This window comes from Mus musculus, chromosome 19, assembly GCF_000001635.26.
Source record: "Mus musculus strain C57BL/6J chromosome 19, GRCm38.p6 C57BL/6J".
Lineage (NCBI taxonomy): Eukaryota > Metazoa > Chordata > Mammalia > Rodentia > Muridae > Mus > Mus musculus.
This window is the reverse complement of record NC_000085.6, coordinates 42,985,351-43,010,848: the sequence shown is the minus strand read 5'-3', so window position 1 is coordinate 43,010,848 and position 25,498 is coordinate 42,985,351. Positions and strand designations below refer to the sequence as shown.

Here is a 25,498-nt window from a genome sequence, read left to right as displayed (position 1 = left end):
CACACTCTTCTGCCCCACCGATCCAGCATCCCCCTACTCTGGGGCATCAAACCTCCCCAGGACCAAGGGCCTCCCCTCCTGTTGTCAGGCAAGGCCATCCTGTGCTACATATGTGTCTGGAGCCATGAATCCCTCTCAGTCCACTCCTTTGTTGGTGGTCTATTCTCTGGGAGAACTGGGTGATCAGGCCAGTCCATATTGCTCTTCCAATGGGATTGCAACTCCCTCCACTCCTCCAGTCCTTCTGCAAACTCCCCTAATTTAAAATATTTGTATTGTTTGACAATTTTACTCCCATTTCCCAGACCTACCCACCTTAGTTTATCCATTAGAGGTTCCAGAAAATGTAATTTGATATAGGACTGGGTACATCCTATATCAGAACCTTATCTTACAAGATATCAATGTTTTGTTTATTCTTTTCTGTGTTGTGTATGTGTCTCTTCCCTGCATGTTCACCATTCTACCTGTATTTGTTTCTCTGGTTTTCTTTCTATTTCTCTTCTATGACCTCGTCTTTTTGAATGGAATGAATGACAAGGAATCTGGCCAATTCCCATCACCCATCATGAACAAACCCAGTGTCTGAAAGCCAAAGTAGGCAATTATTCTGTTTTCTAGAGTGGCTACATTTCATGTGACTAAATCTACTTTTTAATTTCTACTTTGAAATAGAAGAATAATGAGTGTTATACCTCAGAAAATCAAGCTAATAGCAAGAGGCAGCAAGTAAGACTGTTTAGGACTCAAAGGTCTAAAAAACAAGACTTTCCTGACACAAGATTTTTAACAATTTTATTTGGTAGCCATACTGTAATGTTAAATATCCATAATTTATAAACATTGTAATTGATCAATAGTAGGTAATAATTGCAATTTGTTATATTTGTACTAATTGTTAGTAGATTGAAAGTAAAGAATAACAGAGAATCCTGAAGCTGAGATGCAAACTGGGGAAATATATAAGAATTTCAACTCAACTCTGCCCTATGGACATTGTATTCTTTGGAAAACTGTATTTAACAATTACCATAAGATAATGTACTACTTTTAATTGAATGACCACTATACTACATTTTGAGTTACAAATACATTATAGAAATGCTTATTTCTATAGACTAATAAAATCTGCTGTAGTCAATTACTAAATCAGTGTCATGTATTTGTATCCACACCGGGCCCAAATAGGGTCACCTGGTCTCTTCTGATTCTAGTTATATAATTCAGTTTCTTAGAGTCTAAGTCACTTGATAAAATAAAAATGTTGCCTTTAAGAAACCTAGCCTTTTAAAGATGTTCATTAATTTTATTAGCTACCCAGCTTTATTCATCTATTTGATAACCATATACTTGGCTTTTAGCCCTGAATAATTGTAAAATAATCTTTATATATTTTACTATATATATGTATATGCACATATACATATATATAAAATAGCATCGAAAACTCCAAACACAAGTTGAACCACAATTTTAAACATATTGCTAGTTATTTATGAGTATAAATCATAGCTTGGAGAAGTGTTTCAGAGGATACAGTTGATGTTCAGCCCAGAGCAGTTGGGGAGAAAGAAGGAAGAGGGAAACTGAAAAGCTGTAGATTCCATATCTGCCTGTTTTTCTTCTTTCCCACTTTGAATCTGCATCTCAATGCCACCTTCTCCTTGTGGCTTCTTCCCCTGTTCATTCCCATATGCATAAACACAATACTCACTGGTTCTTATGTTTACTATATATGTATGAGCACATACAATTTAAAACATTATGTAGATATGAGACAGAAATGAAAGAATGTCCTTGGGCTTCATGGTGGTTAATCTTGATTGGATGGAAAGTGCCTAGAAGATTGAGCACTTCTAACTGTCTGCACTTCCAGAAATGGAAACTAAGTGGGGGTGGCTCTGTTTGAATGTCCCAACTCACCACTAGAACAGGGACTGATAATGGAAGAGAAGATGAAACAGTTTGCCAACACGCACTCTTCATACCACAGTCTTCTGCCTCACATCAGGACCAAAGTAAAGTAGTTGGTCTGTTGTGTACTGAAACCCTCAGTCTAAATCAACCCCTCTTCCTTTAAAATTGTTTCTCTCAGGTATTTGTCAATGATAGAAATTCCAATACACACACACACACACACACGCACACATGTAAGACTGGCACCAAGAAGTAAGACTGTTGTCCAATAACTGTCTGGAGTGGGGTCGGCCAGGAGTGCACAGGACACAGGGACAGTGGAGTAGCTGAGACAGGATCCTTCCTGTGCCATCTGCACTTGGGAGCTGAGGCTCTTCCACAGCTCTCTGTACACAAGTTCTTCCAGGAGAGAGCTGGTCTCCTAGGATTGCTGACACAGGCTTGCAGGCCCATAGGAGGGACAAGCTCTAGCCAGAGACAGCAAGAACATCTAACACCAGAGATAACCAGATGGCAAAATGCAAGTGCAAGAATCTTACCAATAGAAACCAAGGCTATTTGGCATCATTAGAACCCAGTTCTCCCATCATAGCAAGTCCATTTCCATAGTCTTTGATTGCTCTGTCAATCTTTTCTATGGTATCTTCTGCACCTGAGAATCTCTCTTCTATTTCTTGTATTCTGTTGGTGATGCTTGCATCTATGACTCCTGATCTCTTTCCTAGGTTTTCTATCTCCAGAGTTGTTTCTATCTCCCTTTTTGATTTCTTGTTTCTACTTCCATTTTTAGATCCTCTATCCTGCTGATAGAGGATTTTAAGAAAGACATAAATAAATCCCTCATTGGAAATGTAATTGAGGATAATACGTAATAAAAAATATAAAAAAAAAAGAAATACAGGAGAACACAGGCAAACAGGTAGAAGAGAAAACACACACACACACACACACACACACACACACACACACACAATCCCTTAAAGAATTACAGGAAAATACAACCGGTGAAGGAATTGAACAAAACCATCAAGGATCTAAAAATGAAACTAGAAACAAGAAATCACAAAGGGAGATAGAAACAACTCTGGAGATAGAAAACCTAGGAAAGAGATCAGGAGTCATAGACGCAAGCATCACCAACAGAATACAAGAAATAGAAGAGAGAATCTCAGGTGCAGAAGATACCATAGAAAAGATTGACACAGCAATCAAAGATTATGGAAAATGCAAAAAGATCCTAACCCAAAACATCCAGGAAATCCAGGACACAATGAGAAGATGAAACCTAAGGATAATAGATATAGATGAGAATGGAGATTTTCATCTTAAAGAGCCAGTAAATATCTTCAACAAAATTATAGAAGAAAACTTCCCTATCCTAAAGAAAGAAATTCCCATGAACATACAAGAAGCCTACAGAACACCAAATAGACTGGACCAGAAAAGAAAATCCTCCCAGCTGGGCGTGGTGGTGCATGCCTTTAATCCCAGCACTCAGGAGGCAGAGGCAGGAGAATTTCTGAGTTCGAGGCCAGCCTGGTCTACAAAGTGAGTTCCAGAACAGCCAGGGATATACAGAGAAACCCTGTCTAGAAAAACTTAAATAAATAAACAAATAAATAAATATAAAAAATCCTCCCATCACATAATAATCAAAATACCAAATGTACAAAACAAAAAATGAATATTAAAATCAGTAAGGAGAAAAGGTCAAGTAACATGTAAAGGCAGACCTACCAGAATTACACCAGACTTCTCACCAGAGACCATCAAAGCCAGCAGATCCTGGGCAGGTGTCATACAGACCCTAAGAGAAGACAAATGCCAGCCCAGGCTACTATACCCATCAAAACTCACAATTACCATAGATGGAAAAACCAAGATATTCCATGATAAAAACAGATTTACATAATGTCTTTCCACAAGTCCAGTCCTTCAAAGGAGAGTAAATGGAAAGCTCCAACACAAGGAAGGAAACTACACCCTAGAAAAACAAAAAAAGAAGATAGCCACAAAAATACAATTCCACTTCTAACAACAAAAATAACAAGAAGCAACAATCATTTTTCCTTAATACCTCTTAATATCAATGGCTTCAACTCCCCAATAAAAATACATAGACTAACAGACTGGATATGTAAACAGGACCCAACATTTTGCTGCATACAGGAAACCCACCTCAGTGACAAAGACAGACAATACCTTAGTGTAAAAGGTTGGAAAACAATTCTCCAAGTAAATGGTTCCAAGATACAAGCTAGAATAGCCATTCTAATATTGAATAAAATCGACTTTCAACCTAAAGTTATAGAAAAAGATAAGGAAGGACACTTCATACTCATAAAATCTACCAAGAAGAACTCTCAATTCTGAACATCTATGCTCCCAATGCAAGAGCACCCACTTTCATAAAAGAAACTTTACTAAAGCTCAAAGCACTCATTGCACCTCACCATTAATAGCGGGAGACTTCAGCACTCCACTCTCAGCAATGGACAGATCATGGAAACAGAAACTAAACATAAACACAGTGAAACTAACAAAAGTTATGAATCAGATAGATTTAACAGATATCTATAGAATATTTTATCCTAAAACAAAAGAATATATCTTCTTCTCAGTACCTCATGATACTTTCTTCAAAATTGACCAGGTCACAAAACAGGCCTCAACAGATACAGGAAGATCGAAATAATCCCATGCATCCTCCCAGATCACCACAGACTAAGACTGGTCTTAAATACCAAAAACAAAAACAAACAAACAAACAAAAAAACAGAAAGCACACATACATATGGAAGCTGAACAATGCTCTACTCAATGATAACTTGATCAACTAAATGGAGAGAAACTTGAAGCAATCCCACTAAAATCAGGGACTACACAAGGCTGCCCATTTTCTACCCACCTATTCAATATAGTACTTGAAGTCCTAGCCAGAGCAATTACACAACAAAAGGAGATCAAAGAGATACAAATTGGAAAGGAAGAAGTCAAAATATCACTATTTGCAGATATGATAGTATACATAAGTGACCCCAAAATTTCCACCAGAGAACTCCTAAACTTGATAAACAACTTCAACAAAGTAGCTGGATATAAAATTAACTCAAACAAATCAGTGGCCTTCCTCTACTCAAAGGGTAAACAGGCTGAGAAAGAAATTAGGGAAGCAACACCCTTCACAATAGTCACAAAAAATATAAAATACCTAGGTGTGACTTTACCTAAGCAAGTGAAGGATCTGTATGATAAGAACTTCAAGTCTCTGAAGAAAGAAATTGAAGATCTCAGAAGATGGAAAGCTCTCCCATGCTCATGGATTGGCAGGACTAATATAGTAAAAATGGCTATGTTCCTGAAAGCAATCTACAGATTCAAGCAATGCCCATCAAAATTTCCACTCAAGCAATTTGCAAATTCATCTGGAATAACAAAAAACCTAGGATAGCAAAAACTATTCTCAACAATAAAAGAACTTCTAGGGAAATCACCATCTCTGACCTCACAAGCAAAACAAAACACAATACAGCTTCCTTTTGCTTATCATACTGAATATGTACCATCAGGTGAGAATTTACAAGACACGAGGCCAAATTCTGAATCTTTAAAAATACTTTTAGCCATGATTAAGTGGCATCCTAAAAAAAGCAAAACGACACAGAGAGAGTAAATGAAAAAGACATTTTAAAGATGGGAATGTGAGCGTGGAACAGGCAGGGTATCTAAGTGATAAATGGGCTCCTGTAACTATAGATGCATAATCTTGCCCTTGCTCCTATTTAACACAAAGAGTATGCCATGATCAAAATTATAAATTTTAGTGCCAAAATAATGTATCAGTACTGGTTTATCAACTATAACAATATACCGGAGGCAGCACCCTGTGTGGTCCGGGGACAGCCGGCCACCTTCCGGACCAGAGGACAGGTGCCCGCCCGGCTGGGGAGGCGACCTAAGCCACAGCAGCAGCGGTCGCCATCTTGGTCCGGGACCCGCCGAACTTAGGAAATTAGTCTGAACAGGTGAGAGGGTGCGCCAGAGAACCTGACAGCCTCTGGAACAGGCAGAAGCACAGAGGGGCTGAGGCAGCACCCTGTGTGGGCCGGGGACAGCCGGCCACCTTCCGGACCGGAGGACAGGTGCCCGCCCGGCTGGGGAGGCGACCTAAGCCACAGCAGCAGCGGTCGCCATCTTGGTCCGGGACCCGCCGAACTTAGGAAATTAGTCTGAACAGGTGAGAGGGTGCGCCAGAGAACCTGACAGCTTCTGGAACAGGCGGAAGCACAGAGGCGCTGAGGCAGCACCCTGTGTGGGCCGGGGACAGCCGGCCACCTTCCGGACCAGAGGACAGGTGCCCACCCGGCTGGGGAGGCGGCCTAAGCCACAGCAGCAGCGGTCGCCATCTTGGTCCCGGGACTCCAAGGAACTTAGGAATTTAGTCTGCTTAGGTGAGAGTCTGTACCACCTGGGATCTGCCAAAGCAACACAGTGTCTGAGAAAGGTCCTGTTTTGGGCCTTCTTCTTCGGCCAGGAGGAGGTCCAAATACAAGATATCTGCGCACCTTCCCTGTAAGAGAGCTTGCCAGCAGAGAGTGCTCTGAGCACTGAAACTCAGAGGAGAGAATCTGTCTCCCAGGTCTGCTGATAGACGGTAACAGAATCACCAGAAGAACAATCTCTAAACAGAGTCAACTATAACTACTAACTCCAGAGATTACCAGATGGCGAAAGGTAAACGGAGGAATCTTACTAACAGGAACCAAGACCACTCACCATCACCAGAACCCAGCACACCCACTTCGCCCAGTCCAGGGAACCCCAACACACCTGAGAACCTAGACCTAGATTTAAAAGCATATCTCATGATGATGGTAGAGGACATCAAGAAGGACTTTAATAAATCACTTAAAGAAATACAGGAGAACACTGCTAAAGAGTTACAAGTCCTTAAAGAAAAACAGGAAAACACAATCAAACAGGTAGAAGTCCTTACAGAAAAAGAGGAAAAAACATACAAACAGGTGATGGAAATGAACAAAACCATACTAGACCTAAAAAGGGAAGTAGACACAATAAAGAAAACTCAAAGCGAGGCAACACTAGAGATAGAAACCCTAGGAAAGAAATCTGGAACCATAGATTTGAGCATCAGCAACAGAATACAAGAGATGGAAGAGAGAATCTCAGGTGCAGAAGATTCCATAGAGAACATCGGCACAACAATCAAAGAAAATGGAAAATGCAAAAAGATCCTAACTCAAAATATCCAGGAAATCCAGGACACAATAAGAAGACCAAACGTACGGATAATAGGAGTGGATGAGAATGAAGATTTTCAACTCAAAGGTCCAGCAAACATCTTCAACAAAATTATTGAAGAAAACTTCCCAAATCTAAAGAATGAGATGCATATGAACATACAAGAAGCCTACAGAACTCCAAATAGACTGGACCAGAAAAGAAATTCCTCCCGACACATAATAATCAGAACATCAAATGCACTAAATAAAGATAGAATACTAAAAGCAGTAAGGGAAAAAGGTCAAGTAACATATAAAGGCAAGCCTATCAGAATTACACCAGATTTTTCACCAGAGACTATGAAAGCCAGAAGAGCCTGGACAGATGTTATACAGACACTAAGAGAACACAAACTGCAGCCCAGGCTACTATACCCAGCCAAACTCTCAATTATCATAGAGGGAGAAACCAAAGTATTCCACGACAAAACCAAATTCACGCAGTATCTCTCCACGAATCCAGCCCTTCAAAGGATAATAACAGAAAAAAACCAATACAAGAACGGGAACAACGCCCTAGAAAAAACAAGAAGGTAATCCCTCAACAAACCTAAAAGAAGACAGCCACAAGAACAGAATGCCACCCTTAACAACTAAAATAACAGGAAGCAACAATTACTTTTCCTTAATATCTCTTAACATCAATGGTCTCAACTCGCCAATAAAAAGACATAGACTAACAAACTGGCTACACAAACAAGACCCAACATTTTGCTGCTTACAGGAAACTCATCTCAGAGAAAAAGATAGACACTACCTCAGAATGAAAGGCTGGAAAACAATTTTCCAAGCAAATGGTATGAAGAAACAAGCAGGAGTAGCCATCCTAATATCTGATAAGATTGACTTCCAACCCAAAGTCATCAAAAAAGACAAGGAGGGACACTTCATTCTCATCAAAGGTAAAATCCTCCAAGAGGAACTCTCAATTCTGAATATCTATGCTCCAAATACAAGAGCAGCCACATTCACTAAAGAAACTTTAGTAAAGCTCAAAGCACACATTGCGCCTCACACAATAATAGTGGGAGACTTCAACACACCACTTTCACCAATGGACAGATCATGGAAACAGAAACTAAACAGGGACACACTGAAACTAACAGAAGTGATGAAACAAATGGATCTGACAGATATCTACAGAACATTTTACCCTAAAACAAAAGGATATACCTTCTTCTCAGCACCTCATGGTACCTTCTCCAAAATTGACCACATAATAGGTCACAAATCAGGCCTCAACAGATTCAAAAATATTGAAATTGTCCCATGTATCCTATCAGATCACCATGCACTAAGGCTGATCTTCAATAACAAAATAAATAACAGAAAGCCAACATTCACATGGAAACTGAACAACACTCTTCTCAATGATACCTTGGTCAAGGAAGGAATAAAGAAAGAAATTAAAGACTTTTTAGAGTTTAATGAAAATGAAGCCACAACGTACCCAAACCTTTGGGACACAATGAAAGCATTTCTAAGAGGGAAACTCATAGCTATGAGTGCCTTCAAGAAAAAACGGGAGAGAGCACATACTAGCAGCTTGACAACACATCTAAAAGCTCTAGAAAAAAAGGAAGCAAATTCACCCAAGAGGAGTAGACGGCAGGAAATAATCAAACTCAGGGGTGAAATCAACCAAGTGGAAACAAGAAGAACTATTCAAAGAATTAACCAAACGAGGAGTTGGTTCTTTGAGAAAATCAACAAGATAGATAAACCCTTAGCTAGACTCACTAAAGGGCACAGGGACAAAATCCTAATTAACAAAATCAGAAATGAAAAGGGAGACATAACAACAGATCCTGAAGAAATCCAAAACACCATCAGATCCTTCTACAAAAGGCTATACTCAACAAAACTGGAAAACCTGGACGAAATGGACAAATTTCTGGACAGATACCAGGTACCAAAGTTGAATCAGGATCAAGTTGACCTTCTAAACAGTCCCATATCCCCTAAAGAAATAGAAGCAGTTATTAATAGTCTCCCAGCCAAAAAAAGCCCAGGACCAGACGGGTTTAGTGCAGAGTTCTATCAGACCTTCAAAGAAGATCTAACTCCAGTTCTGCACAAACTTTTTCACAAGATAGAAGTAGAAGGTATTCTACCCAACTCATTTTATGAAGCCACTATTACTCTGATACCTAAACCACAGAAAGATCCAACAAAGATAGAGAACTTCAGACCAATTTCTCTTATGAACATCGATGCAAAAATCCTTAATAAAATTCTCGCTAACCGAATCCAAGAACACATTAAAGCAATCATCCATCCTGACCAAGTAGGTTTTATTCCAGGGATGCAGGGATGGTTTAATATACGAAAATCCATCAATGTAATCCATTATATAAACAAACTCAAAGACAAAAACCACATGATCATCTCGTTAGATGCAGAAAAAGCATTTGACAAGATCCAACACCCATTCATGATAAAAGTTCTGGAAAGATCAGGAATTCAAGGCCAATACCTAAACATGATAAAAGCAATCTACAGCAAACCAGTAGCCAACATCAAAGTAAATGGAGAGAAGCTGGAAGCAATCCCACTAAAATCAGGGACTAGACAAGGCTGCCCACTTTCTCCCTACCTTTTCAACATAGTACTTGAAGTATTAGCCAGAGCAATTCGACAACAAAAGGAGATCAAGGGGATACAAATTGGAAAAGAGGAAGTCAAAATATCACTTTTTGCAGATGATATGATAGTATATATAAGTGACCCTAAAAATTCCAACAGAGAACTCCTAAACCTGATAAACAGCTTCGGTGAAGTAGCTGGATATAAAATTAACTCAAACAAGTCAATGGCCTTTCTCTACACAAAGAATAAACAGGCTGAGAAAGAAATTAGGGAAACAACACCCTTCTCAATAGCCACAAATAATATAAAATATCTCGGCGTGACTCTAACGAAGGAAGTGAAAGATCTGTATGATAAAAACTTCAAGTCCCTGAAGAAAGAAATTAAAGAAGATCTCAGAAGATGGAAAGATCTCCCATGCTCATGGATTGGCAGGACCAACATTGTAAAAATGGCTATCTTGCCAAAAGCAATCTACAGATTCAATGCAATCCCCATTAAAATTCCAACTCAATTCTTCAACGAATTAGAAGGAGCAATTTGCAAATTCATCTGGAATAACAAAAAACCGAGGATAGCAAAAACTCTTCTCAAGGATAAAAGAACCTCTGGTGGAATCACCATGCCTGACCTAAAGCTTTACTACAGAGCAATTGTGATAAAAACTGCATGGTACTGGTATAGAGACAGACAAGTGGACCAATGGAATAGAATTGAAGACCCAGAAATGAACCCACACACCTATGGTCACTTGATCTTCGACAAGGGAGCCAAAACCATCCAGTGGAAGAAAGACAGCATTTTCAACAATTGGTGCTGGCACAACTGGTTGTTATCATGTAGAAGAATGCGAATCGATCCATACTTATCTCCTTGTACTAAGGTCAAATCTAAGTGGATCAAGGAACTTCACATAAAACCAGAGACACTGAAACTTATAGAGGAGAAAGTGGGGAAAAGCCTTGAAGATATGGGCACAGGGGAAAAATTCCTGAACAGAACAGCAATGGCTTGTGCTGTAAGATCGAGAATTGACAAATGGGACCTAATGAAACTCCAAAGTTTCTGCAAGGCAAAAGACACTGTCTATAAGACAAAAAGACCACCAACAGACTGGGAAAGGATCTTTACCTATCCTAAATCAGATAGGGGACTAATATCCAACATATATAAAGAACTCAAGAAGGTGGACCTCAGAAAATCAAATAACCCCCTTAAAAAATGGGGCTCAGAACTGAACAAAGAATTCTCACCTGAGGAATACCGAATGGCAGAGAAGCACCTGAAAAAATGTTCAACATCCTTAATCATCAGGGAAATGCAAATCAAAACAACCCTGAGATTCCACCTCACACCAGTGAGAATGGCTAAGATCAAAAATTCAGGTGACAGCAGATGCTGGCGAGGATGTGGAGAAAGAGGAACACTCCTCCATTGTTGGTGGGATTGCAGGCTTGTACAACCACTCTGGAAATCAGTCTGGCGGTTCCTCAGAAAATTGGACATAGTACTACCGGAGGATCCAGCAATACCTCTCCTAGGCATATATCCAGAAGAAGCCCCAACTGGTAAGAAGGACACATGCTCCACTATGTTCATAGCAGCCTTATTTATAATAGCCAGAAACTGGAAAGAACCCAGATGCCCCTCAACAGAGGAATGGATACAGAAAATGTGGTACATCTACACAATGGAGTACTACTCAGCTATTAAAAAGAATGAATTTATGAAATTCCTAGCCAAATGGATGGACCTGGAGAGCATCATCCTGAGTGAGGTAACACAATCACAAAGGAACTCACACAATATGTACTCACTGATAAGTGGATACTAGCCCAAAACCTAGGATACCCACGATATAAGATACAATTTCCTAAACACATGAAACTCAAGAAAAATGAAGACTGAAGTGCGGACACTATGCCCCTCCTTAGAAGTGGGAACAAAACACCCATGGAAGGAGTTACAGAAACAAAGTTTGGAGCTGAGATGAAAGGATGGACCATGTAGAGACTGCCATATCCAGGGATCCACCCCATAATCAGCATCCAAACGCTGACACCATTGCATATACTAGCAAGATTTTATCGAAAGGACCCAGATGTAGCTGTTGCTTGTGAGACTATGCCGGGGCCTAGCAAACACAGAAGTGGATGCTCACAGTCAGCTAATGGATGGATCACAGGGCTCCCAATGGAGGAGCTAGAGAAAGTATCCAAGGAGCTAAAGGGATCTTCAACCCTATAGGTGGAACAACATTATGAACTAACCAGTACCCCTGAGCTCTTGACTCTAGCTGCATATGTATCAAAAGATGGCCTAGTCGGCCATCACTGGAAAGAGAGGCCCATTGGACACGCAGACTTTGTGTGCCCCGGTACAGGGGAACGCCAGGGCCAAAGGGGGGGAGTGGGTGGGTAGGGGAGTGGGGGTGGGTGGGTAAGGGGGACTTTTGGTATAGCATTGGAAATGTAAATGAGCTAAATACCTAATAAAAAATGGAAAAAAAAATTAGAAAAAAAAAAAAAAAAAAAAAAAAAAGAAACAAACAAAAGAAAACAAATAAACAGAAACAGCTTGCTTGGCTTTGTCACTAAAAAAAAAAAAAAAAAAAAAAAAAAAAACAATATACCAAACCTAGGGAAGACATCTATAGTATGAGAAATTGAGTATGTGTTTGTATGTGTGTACTCCTGTGTGCCATATGTGTATCCCTATAGCAAGGAACACTAATTGTTCAGGTCTCTGTACTGTAGAGCAGCTCTCTATTACACTAAAATTGTTTTAAAATACAAAACTGACAAACACTAAAACAGTAGGTTTTGAATCATGATGGAAACAAGCACCTTAGGAAGATGGTGTAACTTTCAGTGGCAGTTTCACTGCGTGTTAACAACAACACTAGAAATAGTTGAAAGAATATTGTCAACCAAGAAATTACAGAAGCACATCTGAAAGAAGACATACAAATGGCCAGAAGCACAGGAAAGCATGTTTATCATCACTAGCCACTGTCGAAAAGTCAACCAGCATCACCAGTCAGTGTGTTAGCTGTAAGTTTTTCTCATGCAGCCCTTATTATGCTAAGGAAGTTTCTTGTCAGAGTTTGTTGGGAGGATCTATCATTTGTCAGATGCTGTCTTGTGTTTGCACATATTGATGTTGTACTTGTATTGTCTAATCTATCAAAACAGTAGTTTATATTTGTTGGATGGCTATTAAATCAACCTTGCATTCCTGACATGAGGCCCACTTGGTCAGTGTTTGGCTTTTTTGTATATATACCATTGAAATTGATTTGTATATATTTTGTGAAGAATCCCTGCATCGATGTTTATGAGCAATATTCATCTGTAGTTTGCTCTTAATGTCTCTGTTACTGTTGGTAACAGAAACACTGGCTCCAAATGGATTATGAAGCATGCTCCCTTCCTCCGTTTTCTGAAATACGTGTGAAGAATTGGTATTTCTTTCGATGCTTAATGAGTCTAGGCTTCTTTGAGAAGAGGTTGGGCTTTGTTTTAGTTTCCAGTTCAATATGTCTTTTCTTTTTATATGTCTATTTAGAATTTCTACTTTCTCTGAGTCTGGTACTTCATTTATTTTGTCAATCAGAGTCTCTCTGTAATGGGCTAGCCTCAAGTTTGCTATATATCTCAGCTAGCCTTGAACTCAAAATTCTCCTTCCTCAATCTTCTAAATGCTAGGGTTACAGGCCTGAGCTACCAGACTAAGCTAAGTCAGCTTTAATACTGTATGTCTTTCTTGTATTTTTTAATCAACTCATTGTCTAAACTATTTTCCTAAAGTTATTTTTAGTATTTTTTTTTTGCCAGTTTAACGATTTGACTTCCTTTATGGTATCCATTACTAATTCCATTATTCAATGACATTTTTTGTTTTCTTCCTTAGTCGGTCTACTAAAGGAGTGTGAGTCAACCTTTTCATGCATTGATTTTTCGATTTTAATCCCTCCTTTTGTTTTTAGAGAATATGATAGAGTGGCACTGTTTGCCCCTCCCCTTCCTCCAAGCCCTCCCATATATACCTCTTTTTGCTATCTTTCATATTCATGGCCTCTTTTTGATTAATTATGTTACATGCCTATATGTATATTTATATGCATACACATTACTAAACACAACCTTCTTGGTCTATATAACGTCACTTTATGTAAGTCTTCAGGGCTGACCATTTGGTACTGTGAAACCAACGGCTGTGCTCTTCCCTGGAGAAGACTGTTTCTCCCCTCGGCAGCACTTAGTGCCTGTTCTCCTTTTGTTTAGGGTTAAAGCCTCCTGGCTCTCCTGTCTACTTTGACATGTCCTTGTTTAGCTCATGTTTAGGCAGTCATGTTGGTGAGATTTCATGTGTGTATATGTCAGTGGAAGAATTAGAGCATAGTTCATTAGGTGTCATCCTCTATTTTTGTCCTTCCTACTTCCTCCAGGCAAGGTACTCACTGAACCAGAGCCTTTTACTTCTGCTAGACTTGGTGACGAGCAATGTCTCAGATCCATTTGCCTTCACTCTGTGATACTGGGCACAGGCATGCATAGTTTATAAGCATGCACAGTTTACATGCATGCTCAGCCGTGACTTATTACATAGATGGTAAGGATTTAAACTCGTCTTCTTGATTGCTAAGTGTTCTTATTCACTTGGGCATCTTCCCGGTCCCTTCTTCATTTCTCTTTTTCTACAATTTTATAAAATTTTTGAGCTTTTTTTTTTTTTATTTTCCTTCTGCTCCTCCCAGATCATTGCTAACCATTCAAATTCATTTTCTGTTTCCTCTTTCTCTCCAAAACTCCACAAACACAAATACAACAAACAAATAAAGGGAGAAAAAGCCAGACTAAAGAGAAACCAACAACCCAAACCAAACCAAAACCTGGAGTGTGTTCCGTGTAAGGCAACAGCTAACTCCTGGTCATGGGGCTTGCCCTGAAGTGTGGTTGATGTACTCAGTGACACTCCATTGGAAAAAATATGTTTCCCTTTGCCAGCAGATTTCAGTTGCTGAGAGTGCTATGGTTATTGATAGCATCTCGCATCCCCTTCCTACTTTCAGTGCTGGGACTCTCTCTGGCTTGACCTTATGCAGGCTGTGCATGCTGCCCCAGTCCCTGTGAGTTCACCTATGCATCACTTCTGCTGTGTCTGGAAGGCACCCCTTCCTTGGAGTCATCACTGCATCTGGCCCTTTTGCCTCCTCTTCCTGTAGATCCCCGAGTCTCGTGATGATGGGTGTCATGTAGATGGAATGCTAACAGGTCTCCCACCTTCTGCATTGTGCAGTTGTGGGTCTGTGTTAAGTCCCATCTGCTGCAAGGAGAAGCTCCTCTGATGGGCTGAGTGAGGCACTGATCCATGGGCATTGCAGTATGTCACCAGGAGTCAGTTAACTGCTCTGTTCCTTTAACAGAGTAATATGTTCACTGTGTATACTGTATTCACAGCAGAAGGCTTCCCCTGGGCCCAGGACTGCCTTGTTCTTGAAGGCCGCATTAGCAGTGGACCTCATTCCATGAGATGGAACCCAGAACTTTTTTCATTTCTTAAGCAGAATTTTAGGCTATGGATTTAAGATCATTTTCAGTTCTAATATAGGAGTCTCCAGCTAAAAATTTCCCCTAAGCATTGCTTATGCTGTATTCTTTTATGTTTTAATTTTACTCTTTTCTAAATATCTTTTATTTACTGTCATCTCTTCATTGGCCTATGCACTTTTCATTTTTATAGTTCCTTAATATTTGTGGATTTTCACATTTCAACTATTTAATTAAAGTATAATCCTGTTGATCAGGAAGTATACATTGTATTATTTAAATTATGTGGCACATGCCTTTAATCCCAGCACTTGGGAGGCAGAGGCAGGTGAATTTCTGAGTTCGAAGCCAACCTGGTCTACAAAGTAAGTTCCAGGACAGCCAGGACTATACAGAGAAACCCTGACTCGAAAAAACCTAAATAAATAAATAAATAAATAAATAAATAAATAAATAAAACTTATAAGGTTTTTGTAGGCCCTGGAAAACAAAGTATATCCTGCTACTGATAGGTGGAGTGTTTTGTCAATCAAATAGGCCAAATTGACGTCTAGTGTTAATTGAATCTTCTACCCAGCTTCTTGAATTGTGTATCATGACCTGAAGTGGGGTTGTGTAACTGAATGTGGGGTTGAGAAAAATTTACCAATGGAAAAGTTTCTGGATGTGCAATGACTAAAAATTAATTCAAAATTATCCCAATCTTACCACAATATACTTTGACAACAGACACTTTAAGGGGACATTTTAGACTTATAACTCATTATTTCAGGGAAGTCAAGCAGGGACATGAATGAGCTATCCTTAGTTGAGAACAGAGAGAATGAGTGAAGGCTACCACCCTTCTCACTTTCTCCACACTGACATAGACCAGGACTGAAACCCTAGAAGTGCTGCTACCACGGTGGGTTGGATTGTCCCACATCAATTAACATTATCAAGACAACCCCTAACAAACATGCCCACAGGCCTAGGGTGATTCTAGATAGTCTCAAATTGACAATTTAAAACCAACATTGCAAAAATCAAATGTGTGAAATCCAGGGTGTTTCTGGTGGCACTAGCCTGTGTTGTGTCACGTGACTTGGTTCTGACCATATGCTGCGCGTGCTTTGGGCCGTACTTGCCTTTCTGCCTGGCAACCTGAACGCTGCCTGTCACACCTCAACTCAGGTGAGGATCGTGTATATTGTAAATTTCCTCCGAGATGCAAAGTTTTCAGCTCTTACATGAAATGTTGATATAATAATTATGGAAAACAAAGACTTCCAATATTTTTGTGACATCGTTCCTCAGATAGGAAGTATCAAATAAGTATTGTCTCCAGGTTGGATTGTGTTAAAAACTGGTATTTGAGTTGCTGACTTGTGTCTTAATGTTAAAAAGTATTAAGTTAATTTTGACTTGGGATTAGGACAGAATTTTCAATAATTTTCTGAAATGGCCTGAAACATACTTCTGAGATTTTGTATTTTCATTTATACAAAGAAGTGTTCTAATATTGATGATTATAACCAAAGTATCAATAAATTCTAAAAATATTGAAGATACTTTTACTCTTCAGGATCAAATGTGCATCCAAGGGTTAATGTTTGTTTATTTGTTTGTCTGTATATATGCTGATGTGTGTGGGTGCTCTATTAGCATGTGCGGCAGTATACTATGTAAACATTATGCCCATAGAGCTGGAGAGAGAGTACCGCGTGTCCTGGGGCTGGAGTTAACAACCCTGTGGTTCTGGGATTGAACCCTGATCCTCTTAAAGAGCGGCCAGTGCTCTTAACCTCTGAGCCATCTCTCCAGCCCACAAAGTTTAATTCTTTATGAAAATGAAATAACCATGTATCTCTTTAGTGTGTAATTTGCTTTTATTTTTAATAATTGGTAAATCTTTTGTGTATTAAAGCATTAAAGTTATCTTTTTTAAAAAGATGTATTTATTTTATGTGTGTGAGTATTTACTGGCGTATATATGTGCATAGAGGCCAGAAGAAGGTCTGAGATCTCCTGCAGCTGTTAAAGATCGATTTCAGCTGCCATGTGGGTATTGGGGACCAAATTCAAGTCCTCTCTCTGCAAGAGCAGATAGCCAGTGCTCTTAATCACAGAGCCTCTAAAATTAACCTCTTTATTATTATCAATAACTTTTTGATTATACATATATACATGAGGTCCATAAACCTTGTGATGCGTTGACTTGTCACCGTCCATTTCAAGCAGTACTAAACTCTAAATTAACACAGTGTAGTGACTCGTAGACCTTTGAGCATGCCATCACTCTCTCTTCTCCCTCTAACATTGATGATAAAGCTCAGTTATAGTCTTCTTGTTTTCCTCCATGGGATGAATCATTTCAGAGTTCCCATATGATGTCTTATGTTTTTTATTTCCTTATTCAATAAGTCAGTAACACACCATTAATTCTTTTATTCTTTTTAGCTCTCTTAACATATTTATAATTTTGAAGTTCTTAGGTGCCGATTAATCTAACGTTTAAGGCGTCAAAGGGGTGGTTTATAGTGACTGCTCTTTTCCTGCCTTGAATATGGTAGCACTTTTCAATTTTCCTTTCATAGCTCATGATTTTCTTGTTGAAAGGGGTGCATTTTAGGTGTGATGTTAGAGTAGCACAGAATTCTTAGTGTCCATCCCAGAGGCTGAGTTTGTTTCTTTTTGTTTGGCTTTTTAGTTACTCTAGTCTATCACTCTTACATCAAGTAGTCACTGACATCTCCAGTTAAAATACTCAATCCTTTAGAAGCTGGAGAGACGGCTCAGTAGTTAAATGTACTGTCTGTTCTTCCAGAGGACCCAAGTTCAACTCCTAGCACCCACAGAGTGGCTCATAACCATGTGCAGCTCACTTCCAAGGGGGTCTGACCCCCTCCTCTGGCCTCTGAGGGCAGTGTGTGCACGTAGTACACAGACATGCATGCAACAGAGCACCCACGCATATGCAACAAAGCACCCACACATATGCAACAAAGCACCCACACATAGTAGGTAGCTTTAAATTAATCCTTCAGAGATATTTTTAAGGTCAGTTACCTTGGGGTTTCCTTCGCATTGGTGTAACTTAATGATAACCCAATAATTGACGAGGTTGTGCTCCTTAAATTGACATTAAAGCCAGGCCAGTAGATATGCTGATGGAGGGTACACGGTAAATACTTAGGTAGTAACATGCCTCCTTGTGTCTTCCCTATGAGAACACTAGGGTTCTACTCATGGGCGAGTATATAGATAACTAAAGGTCTCCAAAGTTACTTCTAAATATATGCAACCTCCAGGATTAAAGGGTGTGTAAGAGAGACTATTAATTTTCACTGTGGCTGTCTTATTTCCCCATATTTCTCTTGAAATTTCATGTGAGCCTAGTAATCTATGTCCTGTCCCTACTAGTTGAAGCTTCAAACTGTCTGAGATAATGGCTTCGGGGGTCTCTAGTGGACTTCCTCTAACTCTAAAGAGCTGTTGCTTTTTATACCAGGGCTTTTCATATCCTTCCAGTATAAACCTAAGCAAAGCAGTTTTGCTCAAAATTATTTCTCTCAGATACATTGTTACCAGTGGACATCAAGGATATTTCTCCTAATTTCCTGTGCAATAATCATATTTATGAAGGTAACCCTTGTTACCCTTTGTATTAGTTTCCTAAGCTTTGCAATAACAAATTACTATGGCTTAAAATAAAAGAAAAAAGTTTCTCTTACTGTTTATGAAGCCAGAAATCTGAAATCAAAACATCAGTGTGGTTGGTTTCTGCTGGAAGCTCTGAAGGAAGATCTATTCCATTCCTCTCTTAGCTTCTGGGGGTTTCCAGAATTCCTTAGCATAGTAGCCTCTCTCTGGGCTTTGTGTTTATCACCACATAGCATTTTTTCCTGTGTCTGTGGATCTGAAGGTCCTTTTCCTTTGTGTTACAAACACAGCAGTTGTTGGGAGACTGTATTCTGCAAAGTGTACTATTCATTACAAAGTGTCATATGAAAATAAGTATGGTCTTGTTTGTGAATTAGGTGATGTTTTATGAAGATAGGTTTGGAAATGAATGGTTCAGCAAGTTGGCATTACTAACATGACTGTTTCTGTGTTCCTTAAGATAACTTATATCCTCCTTTTGTTATTTTATTCATGCTAGTAAGAAAAGGGCTGGCAGAACCTTGCTCTTCTCCATTCTAACTTATATGTCTGTTTTTAATCTAGAGCCAAATAACTATCGGAGCATCCATGGCCGGGCAGTAAATGGTAGCCAGTTGGGAAAGGATTACATCCAGCTGAAGAGCCTGCTCCAACCCATCCGGGTTTACTCCAGAGCCAGCCTGTACGGCCCCAACATCGGACGGCCCAGGAAGAACGTCATTGCTCTCCTAGATGGGTAGGCCAGATGACTTAGCTGTCTTACACCATTGCTCGTGAGATATAATGGAGTGACATATTTGTGTTTATTCAGGATTAAGAAAAAAAGTATTTTCAAAAAACATTTTTTTAAAAGAAGAAAGGAAAGGCTTTCTCATTGCAGTTTTCTCCTAAACAGAAATTCTTTATCAAACAATAGAACTCATCAAGGGCTTCTAGAGTTGGGAGGAAGGGAGGCATATCTTAGACTCTGGGTTACTTGATCAGGATGCACTATTTGTAAAAGTATCATTTCGTATAGGATTTTATTGAATCGTTTTATATTTTGAAAAGGTTAAAAAACATTCTAAGTATTTACAAATTAAAGGAGAACTGAACTACTGCTTCAGTAGCAGACATTCTGCAGAATTATTATCATTTGCTTAATTTTGACTGATCTAACAAACATCTTTTGTGCATTGATGCAAAGCATGTTAGATGTTCTCTAACTCAGCTTTGGCAGCAGGCCAGCCTCAAGCTGAGTAATGGATATATGCTTACAGATTTGGTCTAGCTACACAGGGTTGGAAGTCACTTTTGCCAATAAATAAAATAATTAGAATTAAAGAGAGCCACAGTAGAGTGAGGAAGGCTTTGTGTGTGTGTGTGTGTGTGTGTGTGTGTGTGTGTGTGTGTGTGTGTGTATGTGTGTGTGTGTGTGTTAAATCAAGGCTCAACGTCAAAATTTAACTAAAGCAAGAATAAGAACAATGAGGTTGGGAGATTCCCATGTCATGTGTCACATTTACTCAGAGGCCAGATAGGAATAGCCATCCCTACAGTTCAGTTTGAATGAGAACGTTTCCAATGAAGTATGGGTGGACCAAGCATTAGATAAATGTCATGCAAGCATAAACAGAGATGAAAAGAAAGAAAAATGGTGTATCCTGAATGGCTGTGTATCTTGATGGATCATGGGACTCTTTTCTTTTCTGATTGCTTCATCTTCGTTTGAGCTTGTGAACATAGCAGACTTTCCTGAATATCTGGGGAAGGCTCAGGGATTTATATGGTAACAGCACCAGCAAGGCAGAGTTTAATATTGGCCATTTTTCTCTATATGTCACTGAATTTTTATGTAAACTACCTCTCTTAACCTGCTCTTCTTCCCCTTTCGTCTTTCCTTGCTCAGCAGCAATTTGCTTCCTTTCTGTTGAAAATGTCATGGCCTTACTCCCTGCTCATCACTAGGGGCTTCCTTCTGCAGATGCGCACTGAACGTTGACATTGCTCTGTGCATGTGCGTGTGAGGAGTGGGACCTCATTTTTCCTGTTATATGTATATGTTATATGTAGTCTATAAAGACCCCTCATAGTGCACTTAGTCATATTTCACGGATCATTAAGGAAACCTAATCACTCTATCCTTTAAGTATATATCGTTATTATCTTAAAGTATTCTTTTTCCTTAATGATTTGATTAATGTGCTCCCATATAACACACAATTTCATGGGATTGTATCAATCATTTATTTATTCTAAAGATATTTCTTCAGCAGCAACTAAGCTCTGAGTAATATGGTAGGAAATAATAATAATAATAATAATAATAATAATAATAATAATAATAATAATAATAAACAAAACAGATACATTCTTTGCCCTCATTGGGCATTCGCTAAGTTAGGAGAGACACACATTAATCAGAAGCATAACAGCAGGACAATATGAAGAAGTACAACATGGTTATATTAATGATCGTAAGGGCTGTGGCTTAATTGAATTAGAGAAATCATGGAAACATTCCCTTTAAAAGTGTGATACAAGGAATGATGTGTTGACGCCACAACACGAGAAGTAAACAGTATCGTCTTTACTTTTGTTTATATAGTTTTAGAATGAAAAAACATGTACAAAACCCAGAAGATGAAGACTGGCTAGGCTGGCTGCAGTGTCAGAGTAGGAAGGAAGAGGTGTGCTCTATCAGGCCCTGCAAGCATAAGGAAGGACTTTTTGTTCTTTCTAATTGCATGCAGAATGACAGAGGATGTTTTAATCTGGAGAAGAAAATAGTTTATTATATGAAAAGGATGTTTGTGTACTCTGGGAAATAGATTAGAACGAAAACACAACACTCCATGAGAAATGAGAAGATCGCTGCAGTGATACAGCGGGGAAACAATAGGGGCCTGAAGTCAGTGGTGGCTGTTGGCAGTAAACCCTGTAAAATGTGGTAGTTTGATGGGAATGCATACAGGATGTGGTACAGATAGTGGTTATGTGGACGGTGTCATTTCTGAAAAGAGAATACCGGAATGCTTCTGACTAGTCCTGAGAATAAAACAGCAACTTTTATTTCTGTCCTCTGAAACGAAATATAGATGTCAAAAGTATCATTTAATAGATGTAACAAGATCAGGTTCTCTGCTAGCTGCTAGAGATATTTATTCATTTGAGCTGCTAGAGATATTTATTCCTTTGGGATGCTAGAGATATTCATTTGGGAAGATTTTAGCACAAAAATGAGATTTAAATCCATAGTAATAGAAGAGATAAGGTAGCATACAGAAAGAAAAGACAGAGAGTTTAGGCAATAGCCTGGGGAACCTGTGTATCTAAAGGATAAGAAAACTGGTAATGGCAGAAAGAAGACGTCACATGAAGAAAATAGACTTGCAATAAAGAGAGGCAGCCAGCTTAATGGGATGACAGAAAAGCATCTTCTGGGTTTAGCAGCATATAGATGTTTATGACCTTGAGAGAGTTCAGGAGCGTGAGAGCTCAAGGAGGCCTGCAGGGTTTGCATGGTGGAGAGTAAGAGATGGTAGGCAGTGATGGGGGTAAGATACTTAGAACAGCCTTTACTGCCAAGAAAATCAAAGTCAGCTGAAGGGAGTGTGCCATCAAGCAAGATGACTCTTTCCTTCCTTTAATGCAAAATAGGGTAAAACTAGGTTTGTAGGTTAAGATATACCCAGAGAAAAGAGAAGGAGGATATAGCCAAATTAAGACATCTTTTAAAGCTAGAAGAAATGAAAACCAAAATGATTGTCCTGTAGAGAACAATTCTCCCATTGTAATAAAAGATAAGAAGCAAATATTTTTCTGCATTGAGAGGTTTAAAGAGCCATGTTTATGAGGAAAATCTGCTACCAGTTAATGTAATTAAGATGCTGGGTTTGACTCCTCCATTGTTGGGATTGCAAGCTTGTACAACCACTCTGGAAATCAGTCTGGTGGTTTCTCAGAAAAATGGACATAGTACTACCGGAGGATCCTGAAATACCTCTCCTGGGCATATATCCAGAAGATGTTCCAACCGGTAAGAAGGACACATGCTCCACTATGTACATAGCAGCCTTATTTATAATAGCCAGAAGCTGGAAAGAACCCAGATGCACCTCAACAGAGGAATGGATACAGAAAATGTGGTACATTTACACAATGGAGTATTACTCAGCTATTAAAAAGAATGAATTTATGAAATTCCTAGACAAATGGATGGACCTGGAGGGCATCATCCTAAGTGAGGTAACCCAATTACAAAAGAACTCACATGATATGTCCTCACTGATAAGTGGATATTAGCCCAGAAACTTAGAATACCCAAGATACAAGATACAATTTGCAAAACACATGAAACTCAAGAAGAACTAAGACCAAAGTATGGACATGTTGCCCCTTCTTAGAATTGGGAACAGAACACCCATGGAAGGAGTTACAGAGACAAAGTTTAGAGCTGAGACGAAAGGATGGACCATCTAGAGACTGCCATACCCGGGGATCCATCCCATAATCAGCCTCCAAACGCTGACACCATTGCATACACTAGCAAGATCTTGCTGAAAGGACACTGATACAGCTGTCTCTTGTGAGGCTATGCCGGGGCCTGGCAAACGCAGAAGTGGATGCTCACAGTCAGCTATTAGATGGAACACAGGATCCCCAGTGGAGGAGCTAGAGAAAGTACCCAAGGAGCTAAAGGGGTCTGCAACCCTATAGGTGGAACAACAATATGAACTAACCAGTACCCCCAAAGCTCGTGTCTCTAGCTGCATATGTATCAGAAGATGGCCTAGTCGGCCATCAGTGGGAATAGAGGCCCCTTGGTCTTGCAAACTTTATATGCCTCAGTACGGGGCAACGCCAGGGCCAAGAAGTGGGAGTAGGTGGGTAGGGGAGGGGGGGAGGGTCTGAGGGACTTTTGGGATAGCATTGGAAATGTAAATGAAGAAAATACCTAATTAAAAAAATAAATTAAAAAAAAGGTGCTGGGTTTGTATTCACGATGCAGACACGAGTGCATGTAAGTTAGTGTGTTGATGAGGTGAGAAGCAACGCAGTGGTAAAGAGAAGAGCATGTCTATCATCTGAATATGAAATGGCCCCTCGCGTGCTTGTGTATGAAAGGCTTGCTTCCCAGATAGTAGCTCTGTCTTAGGAAGTGCTAAAGCCATGACGAGGTGAGGTCTAGCTAGAGAAATTAGGTCATGGGATGATGGAGGTGGCTGCTGTTAGGAGATAGAGCTTGCCCTGGCCCTTTTCTCTTTCTCTGCTTCCCAGCCACTGCAGTATTCTGTGTTATACCAGGATATAAGCAATGACATCAGCCAACCATGGACTGAAACTATGAGCCCAAATAAGCCTTTCTTCCTTTAATCTATTTCTCTCAGGCATTTGTCACAGCAACAGGAAATCTGTCAAAGCATGTGTCTGGGGGCTTGTAGTGGCAAAGGGCAGATTATACTTCCTCCTTTTGTAAACATAAAATCTAAACAAAAAGGGCAGAAGTCTTTTAGGGCAAGGAAAGATACTAATGAACATTTATGTTTTCTTTTATGTGCCAAATGAGGTTTTACTTTTTAATAAATATGTATGAAATAAAAAGTGAAATAAAAGTAAAATAGAAACATCCAGAAACCTAACCATCAGAGCAGAATGGTGAGCTCTGATGTAAAATTAGCAGCTTCTAGCTCTTCCCAACTCCCTTGGCTGCACAGGCACACTGTTACATAGATGTGGTCATGGTAGAGCCATCGTTTTGAGCACTACATTTTTATCCATTGCTTCATATGGCCTTTATTTCTGCATAATTCACATAATTGTCATTCTTAGTAAGAAATAAAATACTCCACTGCATTAATGTACCAAGTCTACCTAAGCATTCTCCCTGTATTGGATATTTGGCCAGGTTCCAGGTTTTGCTTGTAACGTAGCGCAACTATAAATATCTTTATACAAATAGATTTTTAAATTTTTCTTTTGAATCATATCCTTGGGCTGTATCCAAAAGTTGAATTGCTGGGTAAAAAAATGTATATTAATTTTTATGAGTTTATATTTGCTGCCAAATTTCTCTTCAGAATGATTTCACTAGGTGAAAGGGAGTAGTGTATTACTATATCATTTCCAAATATCAACAACAGTGAGCATTGGCAGTATTATTAGTTGACTTTGTTTAAATTAATGCAGGATCATGTTGCATGCTTGTTTATATTTGATTTTGTTAACTTCAAGAACAGCTGAATATTCTCCAACTTTCATTGTTTTGTTTCTTATTTCTTTTTTTCTCTACTTATGTTCATGTATGGGGGAGGTGCTGGGAGGATCGGCTGTGCCCAACTGTGAATGAGCTTGTGCAAGCCAGAGGCCAACATCTGGTTTCCTCTTTTTGTGCTCTCCTCCTTGGTTGGGTTTGTTTGGTTGCTTGCTTGTTTTGGGATTTGTTTTTTTATGTTGAGACAGGGTCTCAATGAAAATTGTGGCTACCAATTCTCCTGGACTGACTGGCCTGGGAAA

At 39.4% G+C, this 25,498-nt stretch overlaps 1 protein-coding gene across 5 annotated transcripts in view; it reads left to right on the top strand.

The window, feature by feature from the left end:
• The window catches only part of Hpse2 (heparanase 2), a 601,936-nt gene that overhangs the window by 377,628 nt on the left and 198,810 nt on the right, over positions 1 to 25,498 (top strand). For all 5 annotated transcript variants that reach the window (XM_006527214.4, XM_011247295.1, NM_001081257.2 and 2 more), the window contains one exon: positions 19,568 to 19,739. In XM_006527214.4, the coding sequence (XP_006527277.1) occupies positions 19,568 to 19,739 (172 nt within the window). The remainder of the gene's footprint in view (positions 1 to 19,567; positions 19,740 to 25,498) is intronic.